This window comes from Belonocnema kinseyi, chromosome 10 (genome assembly GCF_010883055.1).
Source record: "Belonocnema kinseyi isolate 2016_QV_RU_SX_M_011 chromosome 10, B_treatae_v1, whole genome shotgun sequence".
NCBI lineage: Eukaryota > Metazoa > Arthropoda > Insecta > Hymenoptera > Cynipidae > Belonocnema > Belonocnema kinseyi.
Window position 1 is genome coordinate 114,828,136 of NC_046666.1, and position 15,422 is coordinate 114,843,557.

Genomic DNA, 15,422 nt, shown 5'->3' on the forward strand with positions numbered 1-15,422 from the left:
CGATTTCGCTGGAAGCGGGTGCAATTTTTCAGATTAGCACCCGCTCCCGGCGAAATCCTGCGGTTGTCCTTATGACAAATTTATATATATATATATATATATCCAGAACAAGGAATTTTTGAATGGTAGCAACTGGCAAAGGAATAAATCAATTATATTTAACTTTAGAGCTTCGATGTCACACTGGGATTGAAAAGATCTCAGACATGAAAATTCATGAAAATCTATTCAATATTGCACTTAAAGGGCCCTGTCATCTTAGCTAGTTACCCCCTGACAACCCCCCCAAACTGTCATTTTTTGCTATTCTTGAACTTTTACCATCTTTTTTCATATTTAAAATAAAAAGACCCCAATGTGCTGCCAGCTATTTTACGTCTCGGGAAGTGTGCCATCAAAGAGTTAATTCTATTTTCAAGTAATTGAAACAAATTACGCCTTATTCTGCACTTATTTACAAAAATGTGATTGTAGTTAAATCATTACTGTAGACGTAGAATAAAATTTTAGTATGTATAATATACTGAACATCTTAAATGTCGCTAAATGAAAAGGAAATCGCGACCATATGTCCAGGTTTTGTCCCAGATCAAGACTCTGACCTATACTCCACAGGGAACCGTAGTTGAACTCTATTCAAAAATAGATAAGTAATCCACTTGAATTTTGTTCATTTTTCCGGAAACTTTTGCGGCTTCAGGAAAAGCTCAAATTTAACCTTTCAAATCTAGACATTGGCAGCAGTGTTTTTCTCCGGATTTATTGCTCTTACTACAACAATAAATTTTCAAAGAGTTATGGGAAACGTTGTCCAGCGGGTAAATGATTTCGAATGAGCATTGCTAAATTCGCACTCGGAGCAATTTTTTTACTGAGATAGAGCTACTTTTTTGCAAGTGTCAGGATTCATGCTTTTTTCACTTTCCTGTAATTATGTAAATAATTTTATTCTTCTAATTAAAATTAAATTAATCCATTATTTCATAATTTCAGTTTTTTTCACTGGCGGCAATCTCATAATAGTTCATGGATCATTTTATCGTTACGAATATCAGAATGTGTGATCGGTTCTGAATTGTGAGGTCATACGGTTAAATATTGTCTGCTTTATTGCATAAGACATGTACATAATCATATCTCGGAGCAAGCAGAGCCATTTTTTCGATAAAATGTTTATATTTTGTTTAATAATCAAAAAAGGAAGAACAGTAGTAGTAACGCAGTGGATTGGTATCGACAAAGCATTCTTGAGTCGAGAAATAATATGCATTGTCGCCAGCCTGGTTCACAAGAATGTTCTTGGCTTCCTAGATGACGCTTAAGTACTGTTTGTTATATATGTGGCCCGAACCATGCGTGAACATAGGGCTTTCAAAAATCAATACTGTGCTTCATGCTTATTATCTGGAGATTCGTAAGGAGGATCGTGATATCAAGAACTTCAAATAAAAAAATAAAGAAATATACGTCAACACGGCTATGACATTACAGTTTAACAACAATAGTAGCAAACCTATGGTAGTACGACACCGCTTACAAAACGAGCAATATTCCGTTCCATGCGGAGTTACCTCCTGTCGGTAATGCAGATTTCTATACCAGGATCTCTAGGTATTGATTTATTATTGATTGGGTCGCGCACTCCACACATCCGCGATGTGAACGAAATATCAAGTAGAGATCCCTTTCCGCTTCACTTACATGGGGTTGGAGAAATCCCGAGTAGGCATCCCCCTTCACTGATTGAGAAACCAATGACTTACCGTTCTACCTGTTGCCTGTTATTTCGACACGTACACGTACATGGATTTTAAGCCGCCGGTATTCCCTATTGCGCATCTATAGCCCGAAAAAACCGTATTAGCTTTTGTTATCATTGTGTCAAAATGTAGTTTTAAGGTTAAATTAGGGGAAAAATTACTCCTAAATACTATGCTCATTTTGAAAATTACACTTCCTTATTGCAGAACCTTAGATTTTTAATGGCAGAAAGCTTCTTTCTTCTGGTAAAATGCAACTTCGAGGTCGGGCAGTGTATACTCATTAGAACCTCAAGAATTTAATTAGGCTTCTCAGCCATTTCAGCCAAAGGCAATAATAATGCCTTTAGATGACATGATGAATAACCTCTTAACATTTTGTTTCTCATTATTATACTTTGTTAAGGTTGCTCTGTACAAGTTTTAAATCCCATTCTAGTTAGCCCTGTTAAAAACGCTTTGAGTGTTCTTTTTCAACACAGAAAGGATAATCATTCTCATACGCAATGTCTATTCCTTTTTGTAAGATGTCGACAGCAAATTCTATTTCTTCGATATACTTGTTTCTGCCCCGTATGGCGCTTAGAAAACTGTTGATATCCTTCCTATAAGTATCCCACTCGGTTGTTTTAGGAATTCTATACTTTTAAACCTCAGGTCTATAGGCTGTCAAGGAGAAGCATATCTGTCTACGATCCATAGATTCTCAGATCGTGTGCTCTGAGAGTCGAATGATTATTACGGTGAGCGAGTTTCTATATGTTGGCGCCTACCTCCTATATGGTGCTCAATTTATTACCAATAAGTCTCTGGAAAAGAACGTTGGTAATCCAATAAATTTATTATCGTCTCTGATATAGAGAGCTGCCCTAGGTTTTTTTTCTATAGAACTATCATAAATGACGGACCAGCTCTTATTACTTAAAGCTCTAACTTTCGCCTTGTAAATCCAAGGTTCTTGTCTTATGGTTAATGCCGTTTTTTACCGTTGTCAAACGTCTGCTTAACATAGCAGACGCTCTTTTAGCGTGATGGTTAATATCCAGGCTGTAACTTTGGCCTGCAGTCGATCTTCTCGATACTCTTGACCACTCCTGCCCATGCCGTTATTACATGTTGGGTAAGTACTCTAAGTATTGCTGTTGGTCCCACGGATACACCGGGAATTCAAGCCAGCAGCTTTAGTGGCTTTGGGAGGTATTAGCTGCCGAAGTGTACCAAAGCCTAACAAGCACTTCGAACTTTTTCTTCGAAAAAAACTTTGATTATTGTTTTAAAATGAGCAAGTTCCTGAGCTGACATTTGTTATCGATTATTAGTTCTCTTATGGCTTTCGAAGATTATGATCCTTATAATGAGCATACGAATTGTAGGTACATGATTATATACCTACAGCTATTTATTAGTTAGAAAAATAATCGTAGTATAATAGAACCCAGTTTTTATTATTTTAAATATGGTGATTTTATATTGAGCGAAAGACGACCTTGTTATAACTAAATTTTCTACATTTCACTTATTCACTTACTCTCAACTGATCTCCAAATAAAGTAAAAAATGTTAATAATCATAAACATTTTTATAGAATGTCGAGCTACCCGATACGTTTTCGCGGGAATTACGTTCACTTTTGGAAGGATTGCTACAACGAGATATTAATGATAGACTCGGTTGTCGAGGAGGTGGAGCTGATGAGTTAAAAGAACATCCGTTTTTCAGTGGTATTGACTGGCAGCAAGTTTATCTTCAAAAGTATACACCACCACTGATTCCTCCTCGAGGAGAAGTAAATGCTGCTGATGCTTTCGATATTGGCTCTTTTGACGAAGAAGACACCAAGGGAATAAAATTGACGGATGCTGATCAGGATCTCTATAAAGATTTTCCAATGGTCATTTCCGAAAGATGGCAGGCAGAGGTTGCCGAAACAGTCTTCGAGACAATCAATCAGGAAGCCGACAAGGTAAACATTATACGCCATATGTCATAGGTTGATAGAATAAACAATTTCTTAAGCTAAATCGTGGTCAATAATTATATCGTGAAACATTATTTTTATTTTGTCATGTTTCTACAGGCTTCATCGTTCATCCATTTTCATCTAGAAATGGCTAATGACATTAATCCTCGCTTAGATGCTATACGATTTCTTTGAGTACAGTTCAAAAGTAGTCATTTCTGGCAACATTTTATTTTTTGTTTGTCACTCTTGTAATGTGTCAGTGATATATTTTTTTGTTTCTAATTACCTGCGATGAATTGTAGGACACGCGAAGACGGTGTACCCTATCGGTAAATTTTCGGACTAGATTTTGGCGCAAAATGATAAAAATTCGCTATTGTCTGCTTCGATAGAGGACCTCATTGTCACTCGTATACTATTTTCGGTATATGAGGTTTTAAAGAAAGCGCTTATTACGCATTTTCCAATACGAAGGAGGCGGAGGTACAAGATTTCTCCAAAGATAAATATTCCGGAGGTACCTACGACGAGATATTAATGGTCATTTCATCATTGTTTACGTCTACAGATATATCATTGATGCAGACTTTCCCTAATCACTTTGGCTTATCCATTAATCTTTAAAACGAAAAGCTCACAGACGATGTAAACTGACAACCATGAGCTTAACAGGTTTTTTCAATTACGGGAATCGCATCAATCAATATTTTACACAGTAAGTCAGTTTACTATCAACTGTTTAGCCACAAATTAGGTGTTTCTTTTAATGCATCAAAACATACAAAAGAATACAAAACATACAAGAGAAGGAAGATGTAGGTTCAAGCTTGAAATATTCAAAAATGTTCCAATCGCCGCCGGAAAAGCAGAGTTTTGTAGAGAACGATGAGAACAGTAAGGGGGCTAAAGGAAATGCAGATGAAACTAAAGATCCAATGAAAGAGAAAAGACTGAAAGAAATTTTCGAAGTTATGATAGATGTAATGGTGATTTATAAAGAAAGGTAGGAGAAAAGGGGAGAGTAAACAAGGAAAAAATTAGGCGGGAAATGCTTGAACTTAGGGAAGAAATAAAGAAATGGGATGACGTCAGGGAACAGTTACAGAAGAGGATGCAGTCATTGAAACAAAAACTAGAGAAGCAGGATAATAATAAAAAGGTAGAGGATATGGAAGGTAGGATATTAAAAATAGAAAGCTCGAACCGGGAGTACTAGTGAAACTAAAGAAATGGAAAAATAAGAGGAAAGTGATGACAAAGAAGAGGATGTTATATGGACGCTCGGAAAGAAGAGGATGATTTTTCATTGATGGAAAGGAAAATATAGTATAATTTAAGGAAAATAGCGGCAGAGGAAAGAAAAAAGGGAAGAAGAACATGGGTTAATTATGGGAGAATACCGATAGACAGATTATGGTGGGATTGGGATGAATAAAGGGAAGAGATAGTTAGAAATAAAGTGCCGCGAAACGAAGAGAGTAAGGAACGGGAAATAGGAAAATAAGAAATAGCAAGAAGCAGAAAGAGACGGGAAACGAATGTAGGGAAGAATATCGGATATTTTACTGGATTATAGCATGATTGGAGAGAAAGGATAGGTAGTTAAGGAGAAATTTGATGTAACAGGTTGTTGAAATAATGACGGAGACGTGGCTTAATGAAAAGGGATGAGAAAGAGTAAGGGGAAGGTTACAAAGAGGTAACAAATGGCAAGGTCAAAATGCAAACAGGAAGGATAAAAAGGGCAGAACAATCGGAAGAATGGTTATGAGAGTAAGAAACGAATGTAAAACAGCGAGAGATAAAAAATAGGAAAAAACAAAAAGAGGGATTAGTAGTAGAAAAGGTAAATATGGGAGAAGAGAATTGTAAGATAGTAGGGGTTTATGTTAACAGTGATATGCAGGAGAAAGCAGAGGATATGAAAGAAATGATGGAAGAAAATAAAGAAGAGATAAGGCTTATAATAGGTAGCGACTTCAACGCGAGAACAGCAGATAGAGCAGGATGTGAATGGGGAGAAGAGAAAGGACGAAAATCCAAATACAAGGTACTGAATGAGGAGGAAAAGAAGTTGGTAAAGAGCTTGGAGGAGCTGGGATGGTTTATCTTAAACGGAAATATAGAGGAAGATAAGGAAAGAGAATATACGTGCTCAGGAGGCGAAAAAGGAGCAGTATTTGATTGTGTGGTAACGGATGATAAGTTAAGACAGAAGATAAAGAGAGAAGAGGTCGGAGATTATATTGAATCGGATCACTTATCCTTAAAAGTGACATAAGGGGGAGAAAAAGGCAATATCAATATTATTAAAAAGCAAAAAAAGGTAAATCGTGTAGGGAAAGAGGATTGGGCAAAGGAAGGAAAGGAACAGTTTAGAGAAAAGCTCAAAAATAGCAAAATAAGAGTGGGAAATGTTATGTGAGAAAAAGAAAGAGGAAGAGAATAAATGGTTCGAAGAAGAGGCGGAGAAGGCTAGGACAGAAGAAGGGGCTTGGAAAGAAATAGTTAAGGTTTTAAGAATAATGAAGAACGGACAGGCACCTGGTATCGATGAGATTCCAAATGAAGTATGGAAATTTGGGGAAACAGAATTAATAGAATGGGCATGGATAACGTGCAATAGAGTATGAAGAGGAGAGGGCTCGCCAGAGTTATGGAAAGAGGCAGTGGTGATACCAATAATGAAGAAAGGCAAAGCAGAGAAGGTTAAAGATTATATAGGTGTAACGCTGAGGTCACCACTGTATAAAGAATATGAAACTGTTTTTTCGGAGAAATTGAAGAAAGAAGTTGAGGAAAAAAAGATAGAGCCACTGAATCAGACAGGATTTAGAAAAGGACTGGGGGGTGAGGGGATTCAGGATAGGGGAGGAAACGATATGTACACTGGCATACGCAGACGATATAGTGTTGATGGCAGAAGATGAGAAGGTTTGGCGGACTTGATTATAAGATTAGAGAAATACTAAGATGGGAAAAAGATGAATTTAAATGTAGAAAAGACAAAAATAATTAGGTTTAGAAAAGGAGGGGAGGACAGAAAGCATGGACCCGGAGATGGAAGGGAATACCGTTAGAAGAAGTACAAGAGTTTTAATAGTTGGGATATATCTAGCAAACGAATGAAGATCATTGAGCTCATATAAAAGAAAAGATAAAAAAAGCAGCAGACCTAATGAAAAAGATATGGGGCATATGAAAAAGAAGGTCAAACAAATTGGAGAGGGAGAATGTGGTCATTTGATAAGCTGGTGTGGCCGTTGTTTGGTTATGGAGCAGAGATATGTGGATGGAAAAAAGAATAGATATTGAGAGTTTACAAGGAAGGTATATAAGGTGGACACTAGGAGTAGACTGGAGGATGCCAGGATAAATGATGAGAAAATAAGCGCAGAGAGATAAATTAAGTAAGAGAGGGAAAGAGGGTATCGAAATTTGAGACGAAGCTGAGCGAGGGAAAAGGAGAGGAGTTGGCGAGAAAGTGTTTGATGGAGTTAGAACAGAGGAGAGGGAGGGCAATAAATGGTATAGGATGATAAAAAAGGAAGGATTACCCAAGTATTTACAAAAGGGATTAAGAAAGAAAAGGTGGACCAGATTAGAAAGATTTAGATTGGGAGACGAGGTAACGGAGGGGATGTATTGGGATAAAGAAGAGACCGGAAAGTGTACAATATGTGAATGGGAGGATGAAACATCTGATCATGTATGGAAAAGAGGTAGGAGAGGAATATAAGACAAAGGAAGCTGGCAAGAGAATGTGGTAAAGATTCTAGGGGAGGATGAATTAGGAGAAGAGTGGGTGAAGGAGTTGGAAGGTGCTAGAGGACCGAATGAGAATGAATGAAAGAATGTATGTGAAAAAATGGCAAACCGGATATACAAGAAAAGCGAAAGAAAAAGGAAACTGAATTAGCTTAGGTTAGAAGCGTAAAAAATGTAAGATAAGATTAAAAAGATTTTATTTAAAAAATGTAGGTGGATACATTCTGAATAAAGAAGAAGCTACTGTGCTGACAGTAGTTTCATTGAAATTAAAATGAATAATTATTATAAATTTCCCATCAACATGAGGTATTATTTGTCAACTCCCCCAACTTTCAAAGTCATGTTCTTCGACTGGCTTCAAATTCGGAAAATATGTTCGCTTACCCTAATATATTAATGAAAAGAAATCATAGACCATGATTACCACCCCGTTCCAAGTGGTGGGCGGTTGCATTTTTTACTTCAACGCCTGCAACGATATTATATTGCCATTTATAACGGGTAACGGGACTATATTGAGGGCTCCCTCTTTCTGCCTTCTTAACGCTCTTAGAAGTCCAGGCTCTCCACCATAATTTAAGAGTAATGGCGACACGCGCATGGAACTGTGCACGGCTATATTGTATGCAAAACGGAAATCGGGAAGATGTTTATGGCAGCTACGATGATCACCCTCTAAGAAAGATGATATCATGGTTTTATTTACGAACTCAGTTCCATTATCGGTAAACAGTACTTAAGGAGTTCCCCATCTAAAGATAACGATTTCCTCGAATCACTTCTGGACATTAGCGACATTTTCCGTTCGAAGGGGCATGACTTCGATACATTTAGTAAACATGTCCTAGAAAACCAAGACATATTGTTAACCGGAGGGACTAGGTGGAAACGGACCCATCATATCCGCCGCCATCACTGACGAAGGCTGCTCGATTACCCGTTTACTCATAAGACCTACTAGGACAGTCTGGTTTACTTTTATTTTCTTACAATTTTGACATGCTCGAACGTATTTTGCAACGTCGTTAAACATGCGAGGCCAAAAGTAAAGCAACGAAAGACGCTGAAAAGTCTTATCTATACCTAAGTGTAACACGCATCGTGGCATCGTGTGTTTCACTCATCGGCTTGTTTGAAAATTCCTACGTATTTTGAGACCCTACCCAGAAATCGTCTAAGTTTGTGCAAAGTAGTAGGAGTCGGATAAGACGTTATTGGCTCGATTTTTTCTGAATCAGGGTGCATTTCTGTTTTATCTACTAAATATGCGAGATAACATGCCGGCATTGATGATCACATCTAAGACTTTCTCTAACCAACGAATTTGCTCCTAAAAGGTTTCACTGACTAAAATAATGACATTCATATACGCAAATGTATGGGGCTCGAATTAGAATGTTATTAGTCGATCCAGCCATCGGTGAAACGTTGCTGGAGCTCTCGATAACCCAAATGGCATACGATTGTAATGATAAAGGCCCTTGCCCGGTACTGGGAAAGCAGTAAATTCCTTAATTCCTTGGAGAGAGGAATTTGATTAATTGCTTGACTAAGGTCAATCTTAGAGATATATCGTGCGGATAACAGTTTGTCTAAAATCGAGCTAATGTTTCTCATTGGGTAAGCATATTTCTCGGCTACCTCATTCAGTTTCCTAAAGTATATACAGAGCCTATAATCTTTATCAGGCTTTCTGATCATTACTACCGGTTCACACCATTCGCTTTTACTGGGACTTATAATTCCCTCAGCTTCAAGCCTCCATGCGGATTCTCTTAATGATTATTCAACCTTGGGAGAAAGGCGTCGATAAGTTTGTCTGATGGGAGTACTTCCCTGAATGTCAATATGGTTTTCGACCATGTAGGTAGCAGGAAGCTTAGTTGGCGTAGGAGGATTTTTTTTCTTAATATTCCAAATATTTTGCCTCAGAAGGCTTTAACTACTTTATTCCAGCACAGGCTTGCAAGACTGCATTCGACAGATAAACATTAACAGTCTGAGCACGATAATCTGATACTGTAGACTGTAAGATTGCTTCTGAACCGATTTCTTGTCCCTGATACGCTCGCCAAATACCTTTACCTATTCTCGAAATACGGGGCTTAAATCTAACGTTAAAATCGAATAATTCTGCAAAATCGTAACCAAATAAAACTTCGCAATCGAAAGTTGGTGCAAAACGAATCGGCCTCATCGGCCTCATCAACGAATGGGAAAATTGACCGGACCTTATTGTGATTCACCCTTATTCATTTCTTGGCATCAGGGGTGCCTGAGGAATGCCTGGATATAAGCCATAATTAAAATAAGGCGGATAAGGGCCTTGCCTTTTGTTATTATTTTTATTATTTCCGTTCGCCCCATTGTTCGGTTTGCCCGAGGTTGTAGGCTCTTTTTCAGTGACATCCACCCCTTCTGACTTTCCTGCGTTATTACGGTAGGCGAATTCGGGTAAATCGCGATCTTGTGTAGGTGGAGGGGGTATGTACGCTTTACTGATCATTTTGAATGTTTCGAATCTTTCGCCAGCATTTTCTAGTTCCTCAAAAGAACGATACCCCGTTTTAGGAAGGGCCTCTAAATACTTAGGTTACAAATTATTTATTGCCATCTGCAATTTCTCCGTTTCCGAGATCGGAGGATCGTAATGTTGAAAATTCAGGCTTATGTTCAGCAGATAGTTTGCTATAGGTTCATTCGGACCCTGCGTCCTTTTACACCTCTCGTCCCTGACTCGAATTTGAAAATTAATTCCCCATTCTTTCGTCTAAAGACGATGGTTAATTGTTGCCAAGTACCCCCATCTCTCCCGGTGAAACCTATACCTAGACCCGTCGGCAATCCGCTCACTGGGTTCGAGGGTTGGTGTTATGTAAGCTAGCTGCAACATAACTTGCATTCTATTCGATGTCCTCCCTACTTAATGTTTCGAAGTGATGCTCCGAGACATTCGAGATATTCACAGAATGCAAGTTATCGTGACCACCTCCAGTTCGATGAGGATCCTGAACTAAGCCTCGAATGGCAGAGAATTTTCCCAGTTTATAACCGAGTGGGTGGTTTCCGTCCACAATCTGTCGACTTTTATGATAGAAATCTTTATTATCAATAAAAAATTACTTCAATCCTGAGATATTCAGCAAAATTCCGAAAGACCCACTCTATTTCCAAAATCGCGAAAACTTTCCAAATGTTCGATAAAATTCTCCAAATTCCTACTCCGTTTTCGAAATCGCGAAAATTTCCTAAGTCTTCGATAAAATTACCCAAATTCCTACTACATTGCGGAAATCACGAAAATTTTCTAAATATTCCTTAAAATTCCGCAAATTCCTACTCCATTTCAGAAATCGCAAAAATAAAATAAAAATCCGAAAACTCGAAAGTAATTCCAAACCTCTAGAAAATTCTCCGAAAATTGTAAAATGTCCAAAAGTTCCTAAAATTTTCCGAAACTCTGTTGAATTGGCTAACATGTAACCAACGATAGCCAACCTTTAATTAGCCAGGCTAGGTAGTTTTAATGCAGGCGTAACAATCTTCTCAGCTCTGTGGGATGCAGAACGGGAAAAACTGTCCAAATCTGGCTTGCAGAAAAGTAACAAAACGTTGTTACCTGGTTAAAAGGCGGCAGACACCTCCTCGGCGTAGTTCCAAAAAAAGAATTTCTCACAACATTAATTTATAATAGAACAATTTAAATGAATATTCCCCACTAATAAATTTTTAGCTAAGGGTAGCGGGAATCGTGAGGGCGAGAAAAACATCATGATACTGAACTTAAACGAAATGAATAATTAAAATCGTTTATTTTAGAAGTTACAAGGTAGTCTGTAGGCCGTGAACTCAGATCATATTCATTTCGTAACACTAACGCGACCTAAAATCTAAGAAATTACTATCTGGCTTAAAAAAACTAACATTTAAAATTTAGCAAAACAAACTATTTGTACAAAAAAAAATAAAACGACAAAGAGAACCGACCGAATTTCAATAATGATTCTAAATCAAACAGATAATAACTAATCATAACAACTGAAGGTAAGAGAACGTTTACTGGTGCTTACCACAATTCACAAAGACCTTCAAATAAAGTAATGGAAAAACAAAGGAGGTAACACTTCTTACGCCAATGTGGCAGAAGTAAAATGTAGACGTACCGACGACGGCCAACACAAGACTCTGTGTATTTTCCGCTCCTCTCAGCTTCTCCACTTCTTTCCATCTTGCCCGAATCCTTTGCCGTCAGGTGCTGCCCTCTGTTACTTAGTATCCGGTTGCCGCCCTGTGTGAGTTAACCGGATGTCCCTCTAGTGGTCTGCTGGCTGAAATATTTCGATATGGCTACTCCCATTGTTTTGACAGGTATCGGGCATAGTATGGCCTGGTACGTTATACTCGTAAGTGAATTTTGAATCCAAAAGGACGTTGATTAAATTTGAGCCGGCCAGGTGTTGATAGAGTAGGCACAGTAACTTGGTAGTGTGCCTGTGGCTGCAGGTTTTCTTGTCGGTTCGGTGGTGACACGCGGCGTGAGGTGCGAGGACCTCGGAGAGGATAAAACTCTGATAAATAGTCTAGTGAATCCCTATAACAGGTCAACTCCCTAATTACAGTAGATCTCCAGGTACCTATCTTTCTTAAATTTAATTGGCAAGAATCCTGTGCCATGGTTATTTCGCGATCAGAGTTTCTTATAAAAAAATGTGTGCGCTTGCAATTCTCTTGTACGCTGTTTTTCTGGTCGCTTATTACGAATTTTCTATCAGTTTGAGAAAAGTCCAAAATGGCGAATCCAATATGACCGCTGAAAAATGTAAAAATCATTTTATGTCATAAAAGTACTAGTTGGATATGCTATAAAGGGGTTTCGTGGTCGGTGATTACGAATTTTCTGTTAGTTTAAAGAAATTCCAATATGGCGAATTCAAGATAGCCGCTGAAAAGTGTAAAAATCATTTTATGTCATAAAAGTAGCGTGTTGGGTATGCAATAATAATATTATTAGCATCCCAACCCATAATTAGTACTATTTCCAAAAAACTGATTCTATTATTCTGTTCTATTTCATGAGTAAATTGAAGTGAAAATTGCTGTGAATATCTTATACAGTGTGTTCAGACAAGTGATTGGCCTCTAATTCTGTGGGTCAGCTAAGTTGCCTATTTTCGGCAGAAGTATTGTGCGCCCTTCCACCAACCACTCTGGAATCGACTCTTCCGACTTCAAATATGAGGTGAAAATACGGGCCAAATGCTGATGGGTTGAAGGAAACTTCTTCCACCAGAAGGTTTTGATACAATCTAGTTCCGGCGCGGAATAGTTCTTCATCCCTCTTAATACTTTTGTCACCTCCTCGGTAGTGATGTGTGGGCATTCTTCATCAGGTGTTATGAGTGCATCACACAGCTCCTTGAAGCTATTTACATTTTCCGAATCTTCGTTCAGTCTATGCTGCACTTCCCAGACTTCTCTATAAAATACTTGACCTTCTCTGGTTTGGGCGGGTGGTTCACAGTAACTGGAGGGTCTTAGAAGAGTCGAGATGGCTCAGAGAGAAACTGTTGATTTTCTCTGACCCGCTTCTCCCTCTGCTCTAGACTTCTCTTAGCGTCAGGTAGTATCCGTATTCTGTGAACAATATGCTGTGTGATGGTCAGCAGCTTTGACTTGTTAAGTGTGTGATAAAGGGTCCGGAGTTCGCGCACGAACTTTCGAACCTTGGCGGTAAAATTCCTGCCAGATGTGATGTAGTCAATTACACACTGAATGTGGGATGCGTACTATCTTGTCCAGCCTATCTTTATGGCAAGAAAATGCATTCGTCTTTTGGTGTTATGATCAACTGTTGGTTTTGTTTTACGGTTTGCATCGGCCAAAGCTCTCGCTGCATTATGCAGATAATAATTGATAGCCCAGAGGCGGGATTCTTCGGAAAAATGTCCACGAAGCTCGTCATCCACTTCAACCAGATCTTTATGCTTGAGAGAAGCCTTGGTGTTGATGTTTCTTCGGGTCATACAGCATCGTTCTTCCTCTATCGGATGCCTGCCAGCGGTTGGTCTTAGTGTCACCTCTCTTTCTCTGTTGCCGGCTTGTTCTAACTGTTGTAGAGTAGGCGTTCTGCTTACAGAGCCCCTTTTTTGGTGTAGTTCGGCATAGTTTCGCAGACGTTGATGCGAAAAGTGTGATAGCTCCGGGTGTTTCTCGCACCACATAGCATACAGCCGTGCCATATATACCCGTTCAGGGGCCACACTCGCATCGTAGGACTATAGCAATTCTTGATTCAGTCGCTCCGAGCATCTAAATGTCCCGTGATTCCGCCGTTTCATCGCATTGAATCCGTCTTCATTGGCTCCCCCAGCTCCAGTGTGTCGGCATTGTTGGCTGACCCATTTTCGGGAGCCCGCATGCTAGGATAAGGCTGGGTACTTTGAGAGGTCGCCCGGTATCCCAGAATCACCGTTCTAGATACCTCACCCAGGTGCCATTCAGCTTTCGGCACGGTTTTCACTCCTCCGCTTGGACGTTAATTCCTTTGGAACTACCCCTGAACAATTGTTCGCGACTGCCCATTTATTTTTGTAACCAAATTCAGCAGAAAACCTTAGTACAGGGACCCTCTGTCCGCGACCCGAGGACTTATCGGTGGCTTTGTCATATAGGGTGATTTTCTAGAAAATAGGCACTCTATAAAAGAATGTTATGAATACAAATTTAATCACTCTGAGGTGTACTTACACTGATGTTAAGATCGGTTTCCCCACACTGCCCCCTGAGGGTGGGGGTGGGGGCAAGTTCAAAAGCTAAAATGGGAACCCCTATTTTTTATTGCATGTTCGGATTCTTTGGATAAAAATGCGTATGATTTGTCTAAAACATTTTTATCGATTCATGATAGATGGCGCTGTAATCGACGAGATTCAATTTTTCTTCATTTTACTGTTACTGAGAATGCACGCTTACGATTTTGCAATACATAAATAATAAAAAATACACCATTTTCACTGGGACATGACTGACCACGGAAAAAAGAATTTTTCAAATCGCTACAGAATCTTTGAACGAGTGCAATAAAAACTCGCATGTAAAAAATACATCGCGACGAACATAAGTAAAACCTCCTTCTTTTTGAATTTGGTTAAAAATAAGCGCAATAGAGCCTTGGATCTCTTTGGTAATTATTATTTGGTAAACATGCCAAAACCTATGTCCGTTCTTGAGAAGTAATTATTAAGTAATAAGTTTACAGTAACAGTGTTTCCTGAATATTCTTAAATTTTAGCCCTGTCATGATTGTAGATTGAGGTAAGCGAAGCTATCGAAACATCACGAAAGTGTTTACTTTAAGAAAGAAAAAATTATTGTTACATCAAAGATTATTCCAAATACTACTTTACAATGGAGTATCTAACCGTACGAGAAAAAATTGAAATGGCTCTGGTGTATGGAGAAGCTGGAAGAAATCTTGATAATGCTGTCAATCTCTACGCTTAACGTTTTCCAAATAGAATTGAGTCACGTGCTTCATTTTATCGTACTATTACAAAATTCACTACCGATGGAAGCGTTCAACCTAAGAAGAAGACCCGTACAACAATAGTCACTGGAGAAAATAATGAAATTGCTTTATTAGCTGCAGTGGCCAATAATCCTCACGTCAGTACACGAGAAATTGCTTGTGATTCCGGAATGTCTCAGAGCAGTGTTTAGAAAATTTTTTTAATTTCATCCGTATTATTTCTCTTTTTATCTAGAACTTTTTGGCGTTGCTTTCCAAAATGGGGTAGCTTTTTGTCAGTGGGCACGTCAGCAAACACAACAAAATCCCAACTTTTTTCGTTATATATTATTCTCTGACGAGTCGTCCTTTACGAACCATGGAATAGTTAATCGACACAACATGCACTTCTGGAGTATTG

The 15,422-nt window shown here is 38.7% G+C and overlaps 1 protein-coding gene across 1 annotated transcript in view; it reads left to right on the forward strand.

The window, feature by feature from the left end:
- The window catches only part of LOC117181323 (G protein-coupled receptor kinase 1), a 268,557-nt gene that overhangs the window by 168,391 nt on the left and 84,744 nt on the right, over positions 1 to 15,422 (forward strand). Inside the window, exon 12 of the mRNA XM_033373882.1 lies at positions 3,346 to 3,723. Within this exon, the coding sequence (XP_033229773.1) occupies positions 3,346 to 3,723 (378 nt within the window). The remainder of the gene's footprint in view (positions 1 to 3,345; positions 3,724 to 15,422) is intronic.